Source organism: Sabethes cyaneus, chromosome 2 (genome assembly GCF_943734655.1).
Source record: "Sabethes cyaneus chromosome 2, idSabCyanKW18_F2, whole genome shotgun sequence".
Lineage (NCBI taxonomy): Eukaryota > Metazoa > Arthropoda > Insecta > Diptera > Culicidae > Sabethes > Sabethes cyaneus.
In genome coordinates, this window is record NC_071354.1 from 85,867,850 (window position 1) to 85,886,193 (window position 18,344).

The window sequence follows — 18,344 nt, forward strand, 5'->3', positions numbered from 1 at the left end:
ACACAATGTTTCAGTACAATATATTTGATATGAATTTGATTAGAGCTGCTAAAGTTTCTCGTTGGGAAGCTTTTAAGATACTAACTGGTGCACAATTGATCGGCACCTGCTCACAACACTTCGACAGGTATTGCCACCTCAATCTACGCTGGAAATTATCGAAGTAATGCGCCGACAGTAGGGATTCTAAACGGGGATACCACATGTCGTCACGGAGATAAGCGGTTATCGGAGGAATTATTATCTCTGGCCGTGGTATTGGTACTACTCTGTTATCAACTGTTTAGAGCCATTAAGTATGGCTTTTGAAAGAAGTACAACCTAAAATCGTTTTCAGGCAATCGATACCAGTTTTGCTTTGAATGCCGTAGAAGTATGATTTAGATAGATAGTGTATTTTTAAAATTACATCCGTTATAAAATGGCTTTCAGCGATACAGCTAGGCGTTGTAGAGGTAAATTGTTAAATAGTGCTACAATTGTAATACGATTTGTTGGACCACATTCTAACCTATTTGGACTGTTTGACTACATGATAGATTATATGTCGTATTTTTGAAAATTAATTAAATTAAACCCGGTAACATAGTAAAGATACTCATCACTTAAAAATTGATTCTCTTAATTTTTTATGATTGATGTTAACTCGTTGTGATTTACATTTATCTAATTAGTGAACTACATTTCAAATTAGTTAGCACTAATTTATCAAACACGGATTGAATCAATGGTCAGCAAACTTTCGCGTTGATATGTCATAAGTGTGACTCAAGCAAACGTATATTTTTCAATTTCGAACAGATCTTATCTTGAACAATAAGGCGGTAACGTTTCTAAGTGTGGCACTATTTGCGTTCATCATATCAACGTTGGCGTTAGCTAGTTCCAATCAAAACAAGAAGGATGCAATACAACAATGTGAAGCCGCATACAATGAAAAAATGAAGGTAAGCTATGATCGTAAAACATATCTTTTTGTTTAATCTATTTTTACGACATCACACTCTTATGTAGGGAAAGTAAAATTTTAAGGCAAGTTTAAAAAGTTAATACTGTTGGGTGTGAAAAGGTTAAGAAGATTAATTTAGGTATTCGCACTGTTTTGTGTACTCTGGTAACAGGTTTCGCAGCCGGTTATTAAAGTACAGGACAATTATGGAGCCGGTACAATGATCCTGCAGACTCTAGCTCCCCGCCGAGATTCGAACAGAGGACAACTTGTCTTCGTACCTCGAAGCTAACTGAGTGGTACGGTTTATATGACCAATTCGGGTCATAAAAGCCACTATAAGTTGTTACTTGGGAAACCTAGTAAGCACAACTTCCGGACACAGATTCTCCATCCATCCGGCGTATTCATCATCACAAGACAACTGTACAAGACGCTAATTAGACCGGTTGTTCTCTACGGGGATGAAACATGGACAACGCTCGAGGAGGACCTGCGAGTGCTCGGAGTTTTCGAAAGACGAGTACTAAGAACGATCTTCGGCGGCGTACAGGGGAACAAAGTATGGATGGCGAACCTAGTATCCAAAAGGTGGCTAAAGCTGGACAGATACGATGGGCAGGGCATGTGGCAAGAATGCTGGACAACTACCCTACAAAGATGGTGTTTGCCTCAAATCCGGTAAGAACAAGACGACCAGGAGTGCAGCGAGCAAGATGGTTAGACCAGATGGAACGAGATCTGTCGGAGAGTACTCGGTGTCCGAGGAATTGAAGAGCGGTAGCCCATAACCGAGTTCATTGGAGAAACCTTGTTCAACACGCTGTCTTAGGACTGTCTTGTCTTAGAACGGCAAGCCTCTTAACAATAACAACTTTACATATTGTGCGATTTGACGTATTCAATATAGCGTTGCTTCCACGTATCGATCTGCTCATGTAATTTTGTAGAATTTACGCGAGGCCTGAGAACAATACAGCTGTTCTATTTCTTCCAGATGGCGCTTCTAATCCCAGAAGAAGCGGGTTTGCTCTCTTTGTTTCTATTTGTACTCTTTTACGATTTGATGGGCTCCCAACTGTAGTACCCATTCTAGCGATCTTCTTACCATAAATCCTCGCTGGTATTCCTCGTCGAGCTAGTTGTTACTTCAATCTAATGGCAGTTTCTGCTGCATCTTTCATGACTTCTCCTTCTTCTTTCTACCTTAGCAGCTCGTTTCCACTTAACTCGATCGCCAATCCCTCGAGCGTCTCGACACTCGTAAGTCAACTTGAATTTGGATGAGCCCCAGTTATTCTTGAAGCCAGTGAAATCCATGAATAGAACAGATTTCGTCGCGCTGTCGTTTGACATTGTTGCGACGTCGCCGGCTCACCGTAGCCGACTTCCGCCAGGCACATAATGAGAATCTCTTCAAAGAGTGGTTTATGCGTCTGTGCCACTCTCAGTTTTTCGTCTGTGTTTCACCAAAAAAATAGTCAATCTCTGTTACCTTCCATTCGAATACGTCAAGTACGCGTACGTCTTTCATAAGCATGGTTACAATCTCAAGTTCATATAGGACTAGTCAGATTAGCGTTTCACGATGCTCCTGTGGGCGGTTTATGCATCTCAGAATTAAAGTTATGCCTCTTCATGGTTTGTGCTTGGTCATGCTTTCGTCTTAATGCTCCTATAATTCGCCCATATACTGTTTTTCTTTGTCACTACTGCACCGTATTCTACATCATACTAATCGTTTCTGGTGATTGATGCATTTACTCACACCGTCGTCCGCACATTCCTTGACGACAAGCAAGACAATGTCGTCGGCTAGGTCCACTTAGCTGCTCCATCGTTAGGTTATCCTCGATTTGATCTAGGAAATCCTCGATTTGATCTACTGTCAATCGCCCCAACTTATATCTATCCATAACGATGAGAAAAACTATCCATAACGATGAGATAAAATGCAGCCCTGTTTCGCACCAGCAGTAACCCGCCGTTGTGCGACACCTTGCACGAGAACGCCTCGTGCCGAGCCTTGATCAGATGGACTAGCTTATCCGGAACTCCTCTACGCCTAAGTGCGCCCCAGTTTTCGTGGTTGAGTCGGTCAAATGCTTTTTCTAAGTCAACGGACACCAGCAGAAGAGAGTCCTGGATTTCGCTGATCTGCTCCAACATAATGCGGTGCTACACATGAGTAGGCAGCACGGAATCCAGCTTCCTGCCGCCGGAGAGTAGCGTCGATCTTCTCTTGGATCCGGTTGAGGATTACCTCATAGAGTACGTGAGAGTAATACAGAGCAACGCAATGCCACGCTAGTTACCGCATTCAGTTAGGTCTCCGATATGTATCTAACAAAATCGTATTCGATGCGCCAATTCAACTTATACGTACTATTCTGCAGGCAATATACGCGCAGAGGAATAATTGTAAATGATTCATGTAGCTACCCAGCTAGCATTTTCATATGTATAAAAAAGGTAAAAATCAGCATTACGTACAGATATACATGCTAAATAAATCGTATTTCACGCGCAAAATTGGCATATCCGTACTATTTTGGAGGCGATATACGTGATTACGAATAATTTTGAGCGTTGCGACTATATAAGTATTTATATACGATAATATCCGATTAAGCGCGAGTCGCTCCGTACTATTCTACGATTTTGCGCTGAAAATCGTATGTATGTCAGTGATTATCATTATATACGACAGAAAATCAACTTGATCCCACTTTATCCAGCTTTAGTTACGATTTCGAGTTAGTTAGGGGATATTTACGATAGTTTTCGTACATTGATATACGAGTTGGTGCTAGCTGGGTATTTCTATACGATAAGATTCGATTAAGCGCGACCAGCTCCATGCTGCTATACAACAATTATGATAAACAATGGAGTGTCAACTTGTGTGCAGTTCATTAGGCTTTACTTACGATCACGAATTTGTTAAGCGATATTTACGAGAGTTTTCGTACATTGATATACGAGTTTGTGCTGGCTGGGTGGGGAGTTTGGGTTTGGACTCCCCATGATTCTCCGATATTGCGTAACCCTTGAACCACAGAGCAGTTGCGAAGCCCGTATTCGTGTGATCTAAATCTGGCCCGAATTCATTCTAACGAACACACCTGTATGAGCACCTCTCTAGGACTTCCTTTCTTATTCTCCCATGCACTGCGACGAGTTTTTGTAAGTGTTTATTTAGCTATCAGCCAAGATCGTCGCTCTCACTCGTCAATAGAACTCAGCAGTTTATGTCGGATCGCCCGTACCCGTACCCGTGTGTGTAAGCGAGGGCGCAAGATGAAGAAATAAAGCAAAATCTATGTCCATACTTTCACTCGCGCTCATGAACAGTTGGCAGCTCACGAGCTGTTGGCGTCGTGAGCGGGCTCTGCAGAAAGGCGCTACGAGGCTGTGGGATCGCGAGTGTGTAGGTAGCCGAATGTATGCACACAGCACCAGCAGTGGTTGTTTGTCTGACGCTTCCATCAGTGGAGTAAGCATTGTATGTTTCTCACACTTACTCGCGTAAGAGTGAACTTCGTTTATATCCTGCGTGATTTGCAACATTTCCACAGAGAATAAGGCAGTTGACGCATGTTAAATCCGATTATAATGGCTCGCATTATAATTCAGTTTAACCTGAAGTTGAGCAAAAACCTCCCTAACATAATCCAACATCAACCATACTATCATGTCTATAACACAACCCTTCTCATTTCTGTTTAAACTCTATGCTATTGCTATTTAATACAAAAAAATCTTAAACCTATACACGATGGACACGACCATTTAAGCAAACAGACCCGCTATTTTATAGCCTCAACTGATCTAATATTGTTTTCTTCTCTAAGGGACCCACCTGTTCGGTGGATATAAAATCGGGCCTCCCCGATAAAGATCCGGTTTATCTTTTAAAGCAAGGAACCTCACTTCAGCTCTGGTTGCCACAGGAGTCATCGCTTGTGTGGAGCAAGAGTGTGCCCCAAAGTACATTGCTGTGCGCAGGAACCGGGAATGTGATAATGAAAACCAACGAAGTTACCAGTCAAATGACCTGCATCGAGGGTACATCGTTCAGCTTGGGTGGCGATGTCAAAGCAACCGCAAAGGAGCTAGAATGTAAAACGAACGTTTTACCAGATGCGATTGATTCTGGGAGTCCGTGTGGGTTTGAAATGGGACAAATGCACCACATTGGATTCAAAGTTAGTGACACCGAGTTGATCACGTATATACAGTCCTGTTTTGATTCGAAACGATCGTCTGTATTGTATACGATACACGGTCTTCCAGGAGCAGCCATTAAAAGTAAGCAATTTTTCGTCAACTGTTCTACTCCTATAACAAAATTGTCTTGTGCTTTTTCTAGACGCTGTAGGCCAAGTGGAAGACAGTGATTGGATTCGTACTGGGGTGCCATCTGCGGTGAATCCAGATAACTCATACAAACAAGCTCAACAGAAAGATCAATTTACGAAACTGCTGGGATCTGCAGAGCAGGCAAATAAATACATTACCGACAATCACCATCTAATCGTAGGTCATATGACTCCGAAAGACGATGGTATTTTTCGTACGTGGAAGCGTGCGACATTTTTCTACATAAATGCCGTCCCTCAGTGGAAAGTACGATGCATCTCTGATTGCTTTCAGTTCAGTAAAACTGTAAATTAATTTTTTCTTCATTTACAGACCATTAAAAATGGAAATTGGAAACGAGTGGAAACCGCGATCCAAGAAATCGCTGAACACTTTAAGGAAAACTTACTAGTGATACAAGGAACAAGTGGCGTCCTCAAGCTACCACATCAAAATGGAGCAGAAGTACCGATTTCTTTGGAGGAAACGGGCATCGATGTACCGCTGTGGACGTGGAAGATAGTGAAATCACCCAGCAAAGATGCGGGAATCGCATTCGTTACGTTAAATAATCCATTTGAAACCAAAGTTGACAATCTGACTCCACCTTGTGATGATATTTGCGCTAATACGGGATTTTCTGTAACTCAGTACAAGACCTTTTCAGAGGGATACACCATCTGCTGTGATCCGGACTGGTTAGTAAAAAGGGTACGACATGCACCGGAAGAGGGAATGGCGCGCACGGTTCTTACCCGAAACATGTTACCCTCTAGTGGGTCAAAATTAATTTCAAACATTATCTTTATTTCGTTGGTTTTATTACTTACGAGAATTTTTAGTTAGACAATGTTATGCAATGTGATGTTATAGATTTATAAAAGTGAGTAAATAAATAATTTCGGACTTCGAGTCGGAATTACCTAAATAGAACTAATATGAAACGTTTGTCGCTGATTAACTGAGTGAAACCGAATTCCAATCGAGACAACAAGCGACCCGATATTTTGCTGGGATTTAAAATACCAAAACTCTCAAAACTTCAAACTATCCATTCGAACGTCGAAATTAAAGGTAGGGCAATCGAAAAAGTGTACTACTTTGGCTGGCCCATTCGCAAATCCAATGTAACTGTAGTGAATCTCTGCTTCCGGGTCGGAAAACTCCAAAAATGGCACCGTTTCACCATCTCGCGTAAGTTGCACCGTGCCTCCAGCTAGGAATTCGATTGTCATCACGAACGGCTGAAACTCCGAGAGGATGTTTGGAGTTGGAATTTTCGTAAGCACGTGATTCCGATGATGGTTGAGATTGTTCCGAACTTGTCGCCGTACTTCGGTATTTTTGTTTGCATTGAATCCAATAACTAGGAAAGATTACGATTAATACATGAAAAGCATATGTTATGGAAACATACCGATTTCATGTAGCGTGTCTTTATTATATGGCAAAGCTTTGTCCGCCAAGCGAATTATGCCATCTTGTTTACCGAAAATTCCTATGCGAAAGAAGGTGGAGTTGAAGCCAGCACCAGCGTTTTCAAAAGTTTTCGTTGAAATAAATTCGATTGGATGATTATAATTGTTCACTGCATTCGTTTGCTTGCAACCATATATACTATCAAATCGGTTGGCATATTTATCACAATAAACTAACGTTACACCTATTGCCACAGTTATAAAACACCTCAACGTTAGAGAAAACATTTTTAATGAGATTCAATGCGTGGTTATAGTGAGATTGTGACTAAGTACTACTCGATGGATTATGCGGAGCATGTATATTTTAAATTTGAAGGTCATTAAAAATAAATTTGATAATGAGTGTAGCGTAGCATAGGCACATACTTACAATTTTTTAATTTTGCGATAAGAATTTCTGGACTACGACAATAATGGTTTTGTCTTCTTCTAATCACAAGTTTATATTAGAAATATAAACAGTCAAATGTCATTGAATGTCGAAATCACAATGCATAATTTGTAACTCTTGTTCTATTTTTTGTGCGTTCAGGCATTGCATTTTTATCTGCTACAAACAAGTTTAACAATTTGCTCTTTAGTTCTCATTAGTGTTAGTGAACAGATGCAGATGCAGAAGATTTTTGTAGATGAGACAGACTACACCTTTTATACACTCCTCTGGTAGTTTCTCCTCCTCCCAAATCCATTAAATTATCCAGTGAAGTGCGCTTGGTAGCATTTCTTGGCCATTTTTGTAGAATTCTGCCGGGTGCCGGTCTTTCCGGTGGTTCTATTATTCTTCAGCAGATCGATTTATCACCGGATCTCTTCGAGATTGGGAGCGGGAACGCTGTTGTAGGCACTCCTAGGTTAACTGTAGATTGCATCTCCTTCTGCTAAATCGCCGTTGAAGTGCTCATCGAAGAACTGCTTCCAACTGTCGACCACCGCGCGCTCGTTTGTGATTAGATCCCCTCACTCGTCCCTACACAGGTCAGGTTTAGGTGTGCAGCCCTTACGAGTTTGGTTCACCTTCTCGTAAAATTTGCACGTGTCGTTAGCCCGAACTAGTTGCTCCAGTTCCTATTCAGATCCCTGTCACGACAGCTGTCAGCTGAAGCCGCTTCCGATAGTGGTGATAATAGAGTTGAACAACAAATTTTGAAGCAAAATTTATACTGGATATGCATGTATTTAATGCTGCGCCGTAGCACGGATGCAGCATGTTTCCCCTCTTTCGTTTATCATAAAAAATAAGACTGTCAAAAGTTAGAATTTTTCCTATCTTACGTTGCAGATAACACAAAAAATGAACATCTTCCACTATCTACATCTCACAGACAACAAATTTTCTGAAGTATACAACCGTATGATTGCGTAATTCTTACAGCTGCTGTCAAATTAGACGTAAAATCGAGCCTACAAGCCTGGCTCAAACGGCTTCAAGAAAAATGTATGAGAATGACGTTCGTGCCAGGGATGTGGTTCCTATCCTTGTTCTGGCGCTTTTTCCTCTTCAGGATCGTGGTCAACTCATGCCGCGTTCATCGATGCTTGGTCAAATTATCTCTCGTGGATATGCTTAGAAAGTTGCTCCAAGCTTTTTTCCCCTTTCTATTGCCTATTGGCATTCGTTGTCAAACCAATTATTTCGTGCGCTCGACGTTTCCACATCTAGCACCGCGGTTGAGGATTGATTACCGAGCGTATCATACTCCATTCGTTTTCGAAGATCGAAGCATCTAGCTCAGGCTCAAAGGGAGGCAGAGCTTTTCGTTTAGATTGTAGCCGTCGCGGACCGATTCTGATGAAGCGTGTAGCTTAAGCGCCACTCCTTACGGAGGCTACCGCCAAGATTTATTTGCCCGGATGAGACTGCTTGCTGTGCAAGTCCAGTTGGAATCCTTTCTAAGAAAAGAATCCGAATCGGTCAGCTAGGTACACAAGCTTTAACCAAAAACGGGTGCAAACACCCTAGGAAGTCAACTTAACGAACTAACAAGCTTGCCTTCAAGAATTCTCGACCTATTCATCCCTATCACTAAAGCTTTTATCATCACAGGAACTTATAATACTCACCACCAGACAGCGCTGAACTAAATGGAACTGAACGAATGTTGGTATTTAACATAATCATACCACGAGGCGGACGAGATCGACTAAAGGTGAAAACTAGGGAAATCTTTCAGTGTTCAGTCCTACATAACTCTTAGAAGCCAAGACAGATTGCATTTTCGATAACCGGTTAATGTTATATTCAACTTGGGGTTAGTTTCTAATTCTAGTATGTACAGCTTTTTACAACATAACGATTGCAAACATTTCTCCTCACTATCCTAGCTAGTGTGCGATTTCTCTCTTTATCTACCTTCCTAACTATATTCCAATCTGTCTTCACTGTGCGGGCATGACCTTATCGAACTTTTATCAATGGATCTTATCCCGAGAGTCAAGTCTCACATGATCAATCTTGCACTCCCGGGAGCGAAAGCACAAGCGTTTCGGGGACGGTCGTAAACGCGGCAACAATTAGGTTTGAACCAAACTCACGGTACAGCAGGTAAGTCTTGGTGGGTACCTTCAACCCAAGCGGGACTCAACTAAATGGCCGCCTAGCGGCGTCACTTGCCACGTGGCGTCTTCAATGGCCGGCACTTTAATTACGGCATGCGAGAAAACTGAACGAACTCACCGACTTCTCTCTTCTACTCGATGCGATCTGTAGACGGGATCTGCTGCTGCTGACGGAGCTGGCTGACGATCGGTACGAGCAGCTTCAATCGCCGATCACTCAACGCTGTAGCGTGAGATGGTGTTGGCTGGCAGTGATCGGCTTTGTTAAATCACCGTTCACCGAACACGTGCTGATTTTGCGGCCTCTGCCGCCGGGAGGGAACTGCAAAGGCCGGCCGAAAAGGGTTGATTCGGACCGGCAAGTATAAAAAAAGGCAGGTTTGATCTTCCGGGTATTATCCGTGTGGATTCTTAGCCGACGCTGGCTCGACGCTGTAGTAGCGGTTGACGAGCGATGGGGCAACGTGCGGAGAACACGCTCTCGTGCCGTTTCTCCGATTCTGGCGCTAGAGAAGTTTGAGCCGTCTGGCTCGCAGACAAGAAAGGTCATTAGCCCTATGGTTGGGTCATCGCCCTGCACATGTCTCACCTTATACGCTGCTAGCATTTACCCGAATCGGGTTTCGCACACTTTCTTCGCTTCGCACGTTGCCTAGCTATCTAATCTGAGAATTATAAGAAACTTTAGCACCAGAAAACTTCCCTAATCTTAAGCCTGCTACCTTTTCTGTAGCCAAATTTGAATCGCGATAAATCACTTCCACTATGTTCGGCGGTTGGGAATGAAGTGATCATAAGTTTCATCCTCAGAAAAAATAAGGAATCAAGGTACTTGCGGAAGTACCTGGCCGAAACCTCTTCGGGATTACTCGTTAGTTCCTTAACTTGATCTTTCCGATCGTTTTGGCCTACGCAAGTCATCTAGCCTTCCCTTTTCTTCAACTTGACTCGAACGGTTCCTTTTGAACTCGCGTTCGAAGCAATCTCACTCGGGCCACGTTATATATTTTGCTTCGGCTGCCTAAGGGTTCGCGCTTCATCGACCCGGACGCATGGCTGCTATTAGCTTGGACAAAAACCCAACTGGTAAATTTAGAAGTGGTGAATATTGCATGTGATATTTTGCAATACAAGATTCAACTGTTATACTGGCCATTTTATGGTTTGCTCAATACACCAATTCAATTTCAATACGCTAATTTAAATAGCTAAACTTAATATCTTAACTTTATATTGCTGTAACGTGCAACGGTTACAAGATAATCGTGGATCATTTTAGTTTGTTAGTTTTTTAGTATTTGATAGCGTGTGGATCATGTTGTCAGATAATGCAAAGAAATATTTAATAAATAATAATAACTAATGAGGAAAGAATGTAGTTCTTGGAACGAAATTACCGTATTAGAAGTAAAACATAAATTAATTAAATTAAATTAAGAGTAGAATAGTGTGGAGTGCGTTTGGTGAGCCCAAAAATATATTGAACTACCAATTGGGAAGGGGGAGTCTAACCCACACTTTCTCAGTTTGCGCCCAAGTGTTTTGGCAATTAAACTATTACCACACAACCCTATATTAGATAGTGTCATATCCAATTTTGTTCCTCCTGTCTAGCTATACCATATACTCACACATACGACGACGCCAACGGTAATTATTTGTTGTATGATTTCCTTTTTGCTTCTACCACCGAGAAGATAGACGATTAACAACTGCATTGTGGTTGGAGCTTAGCAGTCTGGTACCCATCGTCAAGTAGCACGCTGACGTTATACCACACCGGGTGTGTTTTTCTGTTTGACTTGTCTCTAACTCGGTCGCGGTTAGATATGAGACTATCTAATATAGGGTCGTGTGGTGATAGTTTAATTGCCAAAACACTCGGCCGCTAACCGAGAAAGTGTGGGTTGGAGTCCCACTTACTAATTGAACTACCCAATATATTTTTGGCCTCATATCGAAATTTCCCAGTTTCATCCAACCTAAAGCCGGTAGAAGCAATAGTAACGGCACCTCATTTGGTACATTCTTGGGAAGAGTAGAAACTAGCGGGAAAACAGATGGAAGGTGCGGTTTGTCCAAAAAGGGCGATCGGCTGGATTGCTGTAATTATCGCGACATTATGCTGATCAATCGCCTACAAGGTGCTCTACCAGATCTCGTAACGTTGTCCATACCCAGGCGGACTTAATGGGTGCCCATACTACTCCTCTCCGAAAAATCATCCAGAAATACTAGGAGTACAATATGACCGCGCCTTATTTTTCGTGGATTTCAAGGCAGCATATGATACAGTCGATCGCGAAGAGTTTTCCGCATAAATTGAACCATCTCATGAAAGCGAGTCCCTTGAGCTTTAATTAGAAACACTAATAATTCGATTTAGCGGCATATTTAAACAAGACCTCGGGTCTACCTGAACCTTCGTAAAATGCTACGATCAAAAAACATATGTCACCGTACGAAGCCCTCATTAGACCGGTAGTTCCTTATGAACTTGAAGCTGTGACGTTGCTAACGGAGGACATTCGCGCCCTTGCCGTGTTTGAGCGTAAGGTGCAGCAGCAGAGGGATGCAATCCGTATCTTACCGAACGGTGTTTGACAGTAGATTTAACGTAGGGCGCTATTTCAGAAAAAGCGCCAGCTTGACAAAAAAACTTGTTACCTACATTGTGAAGTGAAATGTATGTGATAACTTACTGTATTTTTTTCGCATGTGCTGAGATGTTGGTGACATAAACGTATCGCCATCGTGCTGCAGAAGATATTTGGCGGAGTACAAACTGAAAGCAGAGAGTGGCGGAGGCGTATGATTCATAAGCTATAGGCGCTGCTGGCAGAGATTCCTATCGCACATCTGGTGAAAGTCGGTAGGCTACGGTGGGCCGGACACTTTTTAAAGATGCCGAACGACGGCGCGGCGAAAATGGTTCTCTTCGACAACACGACCAGTAACGAGAAAGAGGGCCCAACATGTGGCATGGCTCGACCAGCGATTTGCGACTTCATCGACTTTGCGAATCACCGGGAAAATTGGTAACGAGTGGCCCAAGATCGACTTGAATAGAGACGATTGCTTGAAGCAACAAGAGCTACTCCCGTTCTACCATGACGACGAGGAGTTATGGCTATCTAAATTTCTATACCGTACTCTTGTTCAGTCTTGTAGTTGGTAAACGGCTGGATAATGCGGAATATAGACCCCATAGTGGTCGTTAGCCTCTTATCCAGCAACTCCGATGCCGACCTCCTCGTGGTACCAGCCGGAATACGAGCAACCTTAGCGGAGATCGGGTAACGAACCCCGGTGGAAACTAAGGTCGTATACCGTAACCGGGAAGGAGGTATAGTGAGTCTCGGCACTATAAGATGGCAGCCCTATCGCGAGACTCGGTAGTGTTGCCACAGTACGGCTACACACCTAAATTCAAAAACTAACAACATTCAAGCATATTCGGAGCGGAATATTCGGCATCGACCTAGGCGACGGAACAAGGACGACGAATGGAGACTCGGTACTTGGAACTGCAGATCCCTAAATTTCGCAGGTTGCGAGCGGGTGCTGATTGAATAGCTTGAACCCCGCAAACTCGGCATCGTAGCTCTGCAGGAAATCTGTCGCAAAGGAGAGAAGATATGGAAGATCCGTGGCGGAAAGGCCCAGTTTTACCAGAGCGCTGGCGCTACCAACGAACTGGGAACGGGCTTTGTAGTGCTGGACGGAATGCAGGATCGCGTGATAGATTGGAAGGCGATCAACGAGAGAATGTGTGTATTGAGGATAAATGGCCGTTTCTTCAATTATAGCATCATTAACGTGCACTGCCCGCACGAAGGTAGACCCGACGATGAGAAAGAAGCGTTCTTCGCGAGGCTGGCGGCTACGTACGACAGCTGGTCGTCACGGGATATCAAGATCGTCATCGGGGATATGAACGCCCAGGTCGGTAGGGAAGAAATGTATAGACCGGTGGTAGGACCCCAAAGCTTGCACACCGACACAAACGTAACGGCCAAAGATGTATAAACTTCGCAGCTTCCCGAGGCCTGGTGATCCGAAGCACCTTTTTCCCGCGCAAGGATATCCACAAAGCCACCTGGAGATCACCTGACCAACGTACAATGAACCAAATTGACCACGTTCTCATAGAGGGCCGGTTTTTCTCTAACATCACGAACGTACGCTCCTGTCGGGGTACGGATATTGATTCTGACCATTACCTAGTAGCAGTACATGTGCGCTCAAAGCTGTCCACCGTATACCGGACACGTCAAAGCCGCCCTCCTCGGCTGAACATCAGGCAGCTAGATAACCCACAAGCTGCCGAGAACTACGCGCGAGTACTGAATGAGGCACTGCCTTCTTCCGAGGAGTTAGGTGCTTCAAACCTCGTAGACGGTTGGTGCAGAATACGCTCGGCCATCGGAGAGGCCGCTACCGCGGCACTAAGTATTGAACCTCGGAGTACTCAAAATGATTGGTTTGATGGGGAATGCCAACAAGCGGTGGAGGAGAAAAAAAATGCTTGGAAAAATTATCTAAGTTTTGCCACTAGAGAGAACCTGGCCAAATTCCGACGAGCTAGGAACCAGTTGACCACGATCCTGAGGAGAAAAAATCGCCAAAAGGAGGACAGAGATCGTGAAGAATTAGAGCAACTATTCCGAGCTAATGACACGCGCAAGTTTTATGAGACGGTGAACCAAACTCGGAAGGGCTACACACCGAAACCTGACATGTGTAGGGACGAGGGAGGGAATCTAATCACAAACGAGCACGAAGTGGTCGTCAGATGGAAGCAGTTCTTCGATGAACACCTCAATGGCGAAGTTGCAGAAGGAGGCGGAACGGAAATTAACCTAGGAGCGCCCATGGAAGACTATGTCCTAGCACCTGATCTCCAGCAAGTCAAACAAGAAATCGGGCTGCTGAAGACTAATAAGGCCGCTGGGGAGAACCGCCTACCGGCAGAGCTTTATAAACATGGCGGAGGAACGCTAGCAAAGGCTCTACACTGGGTTATTTCGAGGATTTGGGAGCAGGAAAAGCTACCGGAGGGGATGGAAGGAGTGGTTTGACCCATCTACAAAAAGGGTGATCGGTTAGACTGCAGCAACAATTGTGGTATTACGCTGGTAAGCGCCGCCTACAAGGTACTCTACCAGAACCTGTTACGCCGGCTGTCACCGATAGCACAAGGTTTCGTAGGGAATTATCAGGCGGGTTTCATGGGGGCTCGCGCAACTACGGACCAAATTTTTACTATCCGACAGATCTTGCAGATATGTCGGGAGTACAACGTGCCCACGCATCACATCTTCATTAATTTCAAAGCAGCATACGATACAGTCGATCGACACAAGCTATGGCAGATAATGCACGAATGCGGTTTTCCGGACAAACTGACGCGACTGATCAGAGCTATATTGGATCGCGAGATGTGTTTCGTACTCATCTCTGGGACACTCTCGAGTCCCTTCGAGACGCGGCGAGGGTTGAGACAAGGTAACGGTCTATCCTGCATGCTGTTCAACATCGCTCTTGAGGGGGTGATCCGACGAGCGGGCATCGAAACGAGAGGCACGATTTTTACCAAGAGTAGCCAACTTCTAAGCTTTGCAGATGACTTCGATATCATTGCCAGGAACTTTGCGACGGCGGAGGCAATCTTCGCCAGACTGAAAGCGGAGTCTAGGAGAATTGGGCTAAAAATAAATGCGTCGAAGACCAAATACATGAAAGGAAGAGGCTCAAAGGAAACAAACACGCGCCTCCCACGGACAGTAATCGTTGACGGTTACGAACTAGAAGTGGTAGAGGAGTTCGTGTGTTTGGGATCGCTGGTGACCGCGGACAACAGCACTAGTAAGGAGATCCAGCGGCGCATCTAAGCGGAAAATCGGGCCTGCTTTGCCCTTCGTAAAACGCTACGATCAGGAAGCATACGCCGCCGCACGAAGCTAACAATGTACAAAACCATTGTTACACCGGTAGTTCTTTGTGGACTTGAAGCCGTGACGCTGCTTATAGAGGACACACGCGCCCTTGCCGTGTTTGAGCGGAAAGTGCTGCGGACGATATTTGGCGGAGTACAAACTGAAAGCGGAGAGTGGCGGAGGCGTATGAATCACGAGCTACAGGCACTGGTTGGGGAGACACTCATCGTACATCTAGCGAAAGTTACCAGGCTACGGTGGGCCGGACACGTCGTAAGAATGCCGGACGACAGTGCGACGAAAATAGTCTTCTTCGGCAACCCCACCGGCACCAGGAACAGGGGGGCCCAACGTGCACGATGGCTCGACCAGGTCGAAAGCGATTTGCGACTTCTGAGACGACTAGGAAATTGGCGACGAGTGGCCCAAGACCGAGTTGAATGGAGACGAGTGCTTGAAACAGCACGAGCCACCCTGGCTCTATGCTGCTGAAGAAGAAACTCTTGTTCATGACTAATGACTACTACAAAGCCTACGCTAAATAATCTTCTTTCTCAACCAGGTTCCCAACATTTGGCCCTAAGCTCTACCCTAAGTTACCCTGAGTAGTACTTAGACTGGTCTTCACATTCGTTAATTTTCACCATTGCCATCGAGTCCGTCGAAAGTTAAAACGGGATTCTCCCTGCTGCTGCAGTCGTAGTTGGTCGTGTCGATTGCCGTAAATATTTGGCCGTTACATAATACCGGAAGAAAGTTTCCCAATACCGCACCACTAGCTATCGCATCCGATTCAAGACTGCGAAATAGACAGGTATAAAGAGCTAAGGGAAAATGCGGAAAAAAGCGTTGTCATAGCAATAAGTAAGGAGCGTGTGCCAACCCTGAGGCTTGATTTTGGGAGTCTCTCAATTGCTGGGCAGTTTCGACCCCACCAGTTATATTTCAGTTGCAACCGTCGGTAAGCAGAATGAAGGTAATATCATATATTGATAATCTGATGTATTGCTTCTACACAAGTTTACTTTCAACTGCTTTTTCATTTCTCTAATCGTCTTCATAAAATACACAATAATTTCTTTATTTTTTCATTATAATAAAGTAAAATGAGAAAAATTTCGTAGTAAATAGTAAATTTAGTTTTTTAAGTTTTGAGTTATTTTAACTTGTCCGAAACGCGTTTGCTCATTCTCTGCTAAAGCTAACATGACTCAAGATAATTACATAGCTACAAGGTATACCCTAATCACAGACAAACAGACATAACTCTTGGAGAAAAATCAACAAAAATTATCGTACCTCACTTTTAGCTTAAACACTAGCACCATCTATGATCGACATTCCCAAATATTAAATAGCAACATGGGTATCCCTCGAAGTAGCAAGTATTTTTTATGGGGAATTCCCGTTCTTTCGTAAAAAAGCGCCACTTTGACCAAACCGGAGACATTCCCAACTAAGAATAAATTTGAAATGACGGTTTAATCGGTACGAAGAATGGAAAACGAGTGTTATGTCTGTTTGTCTGTGCCCTAATTTAACTGATAACATTACATTGGACAGCTTCAAAGTTTATTATACGGAGATCCGCTAAAGCAAAACGCTGAGCTTACATGTTACATAAAATATTTCTTCGTTCATAATTTTAACGTGTCGGTCCACAAGTGGAAATTCATCATCGGACAGTCGAAGAAAAATATCACTTTGACTAAATGGCTCGAGAATCCTATGTAGTTGTAAGAAATCTCAGCTTTTGGATCCGAAAACACTAAAAATGGGACCGTTTCATTGAGTCTCGTAAGCTGCACTGATCCTCCCGGGAGGAATTCAACCGTAATCACAAATGGTTCCAATTCGGAGAGAATCTTCGGGGTCGAAATTGTTGCTAGCACTTGATTCTTGTAGTGCTTAGCGTTGTTTCGAATCTGGCGTCGTACTTCTGTGTACTGGTTATAGCTCGTTCCAAACGCTAAAATAAATTCATTACCCTAAAGCACCATTTATGATAGTACATTTGAAAACAAATCATACCTATTTCGTGTACAGTGTCTTTATTGTAGGGCATGGCGATTTTCGAAAAACGGATTACTGCGTAACTTGGACCGAGAATTCCAATACGAAACAGGGTGGAATTTTGACCATGGCCAGTGTTTTGAAAGTTTTCCGTAGGAATAAATTCTATTGCATGGGTGTAACCATTTACGGCATTCGTCTGCTTGCAGCCATATATGTCGTTGAATTTGTTAACGTATTTGTCACATACAACTAACGTTGAACATATGGTTATTACTATTAAACAATTCAAAAGCTGAGAGGACATTTTCACTGTGAAACACTGCGTGGTTTCCGTTCGACTAAAACTGTTTCACTTCGGATGCTGCGAATCGTTTTATGTCGAACGAAACAGAAGATTTTGCGATTCTAGGTATTATGAGTAAATTTGATAAGCTATCAATCGCGTGCGGACGAGAACTTTTTTCTTTGAATTCTTAGATAAGAATTCCCCGCCTTTCGATGAAAAAAAAAAACAAAAATGAATTCCTCACGTAGGACAATGATAGATTACACTGCCTTCTTGTAAGAGATTTAGTTCGCTTGTTCTAATGGCAACGGTAGGATCATAGGGTACATACAAGGACGTTTGCAGTAGACACACAGAGAACAGATTAACAGGCTCGAAGGAAGTAATAGATTTTTTGTGTGTAAAATCTGTCGGTGGCGCCCTCCAGAAATAGTTTGCCAAACGCATCAAAAAATATCCATGTACCTTTAGCAATATATCTTTGTGCTGGAGTTACATAGCAGCGATGGCAGCGACATCAAGATTTAGTTTGCCACTTACTGCTCGAGGGGTGCTCTATTGAATGATTACTCGTAGATTACATAAAAACCTCTTACACACTTTTTGTCGATTACCTGGTAGTCTGTTCTCTGTGGTAGACAGTCGTTTGGAACGTCAGGTTTGTTTACCAGATATGGCCTTCCATAAGCATCTGATTGTTTAAGTGTATCGCACTAATCTAAGAATTCTTTCAGTTAGCCTCAAGGTACGAGGTC

At 43.5% G+C, this 18,344-nt stretch overlaps 2 protein-coding genes across 2 annotated transcripts; one reads left to right on the plus strand and one right to left on the minus strand.

Moving 5' to 3' along the window:
- The first annotated feature begins 421 nt into the window (after positions 1-421).
- Positions 422-7,939, plus strand: LOC128735649 (uncharacterized). The gene is made up of 6 exons (XM_053830133.1): positions 422-455; positions 802-947; positions 4,804-5,260; positions 5,322-5,578; positions 5,645-6,086; positions 7,836-7,939. Exons 1-6 carry the CDS (start codon positions 422-424, stop codon positions 7,937-7,939), a joined length of 1,440 nt encoding a protein of 479 aa, XP_053686108.1.
- An 8,407-nt stretch (positions 7,940-16,346) lies between these two features.
- On the minus strand, positions 16,347-17,619 carry LOC128737842 (uncharacterized). Its single transcript, XM_053832576.1, has 2 exons — positions 17,319-17,619; positions 16,347-17,256 (listed from the first exon to the last, which is right to left on the minus strand). The coding sequence occupies exons 1-2, from the start codon at positions 17,605-17,607 to the stop codon at positions 16,925-16,927; spliced, it is 621 nt and encodes a 206-aa protein (XP_053688551.1). The 5' UTR covers positions 17,608-17,619; the 3' UTR covers positions 16,347-16,924.
- Positions 17,620-18,344: the final 725 nt, after the last annotated feature.

Coding starts and splice junctions, on each gene's coding strand:
- LOC128735649 (XM_053830133.1), top strand. CDS start 422: ATGGCTTTCAGCGATACAGCTAGGCGTTGTAGAG. Junction 456..801: donor TACAGCTAGGCGTTGTAGAG/GTAAATTGTTAA, acceptor AATTTCGAACAG/ATCTTATCTTGAACAATAAG. Junction 5,261..5,321: donor TCCAGGAGCAGCCATTAAAA/GTAAGCAATTTT, acceptor TGCTTTTTCTAG/ACGCTGTAGGCCAAGTGGAA.
- LOC128737842 (XM_053832576.1), bottom strand. CDS start 17,607: ATGTCCTCTCAGCTTTTGAATTGTTTAATAGTAATAACCATATGTTCA. Junction 17,257..17,318: donor AGACACTGTACACGAAATAG/GTATGATTTGTT, acceptor AATTTATTTTAG/CGTTTGGAACGAGCTATAAC.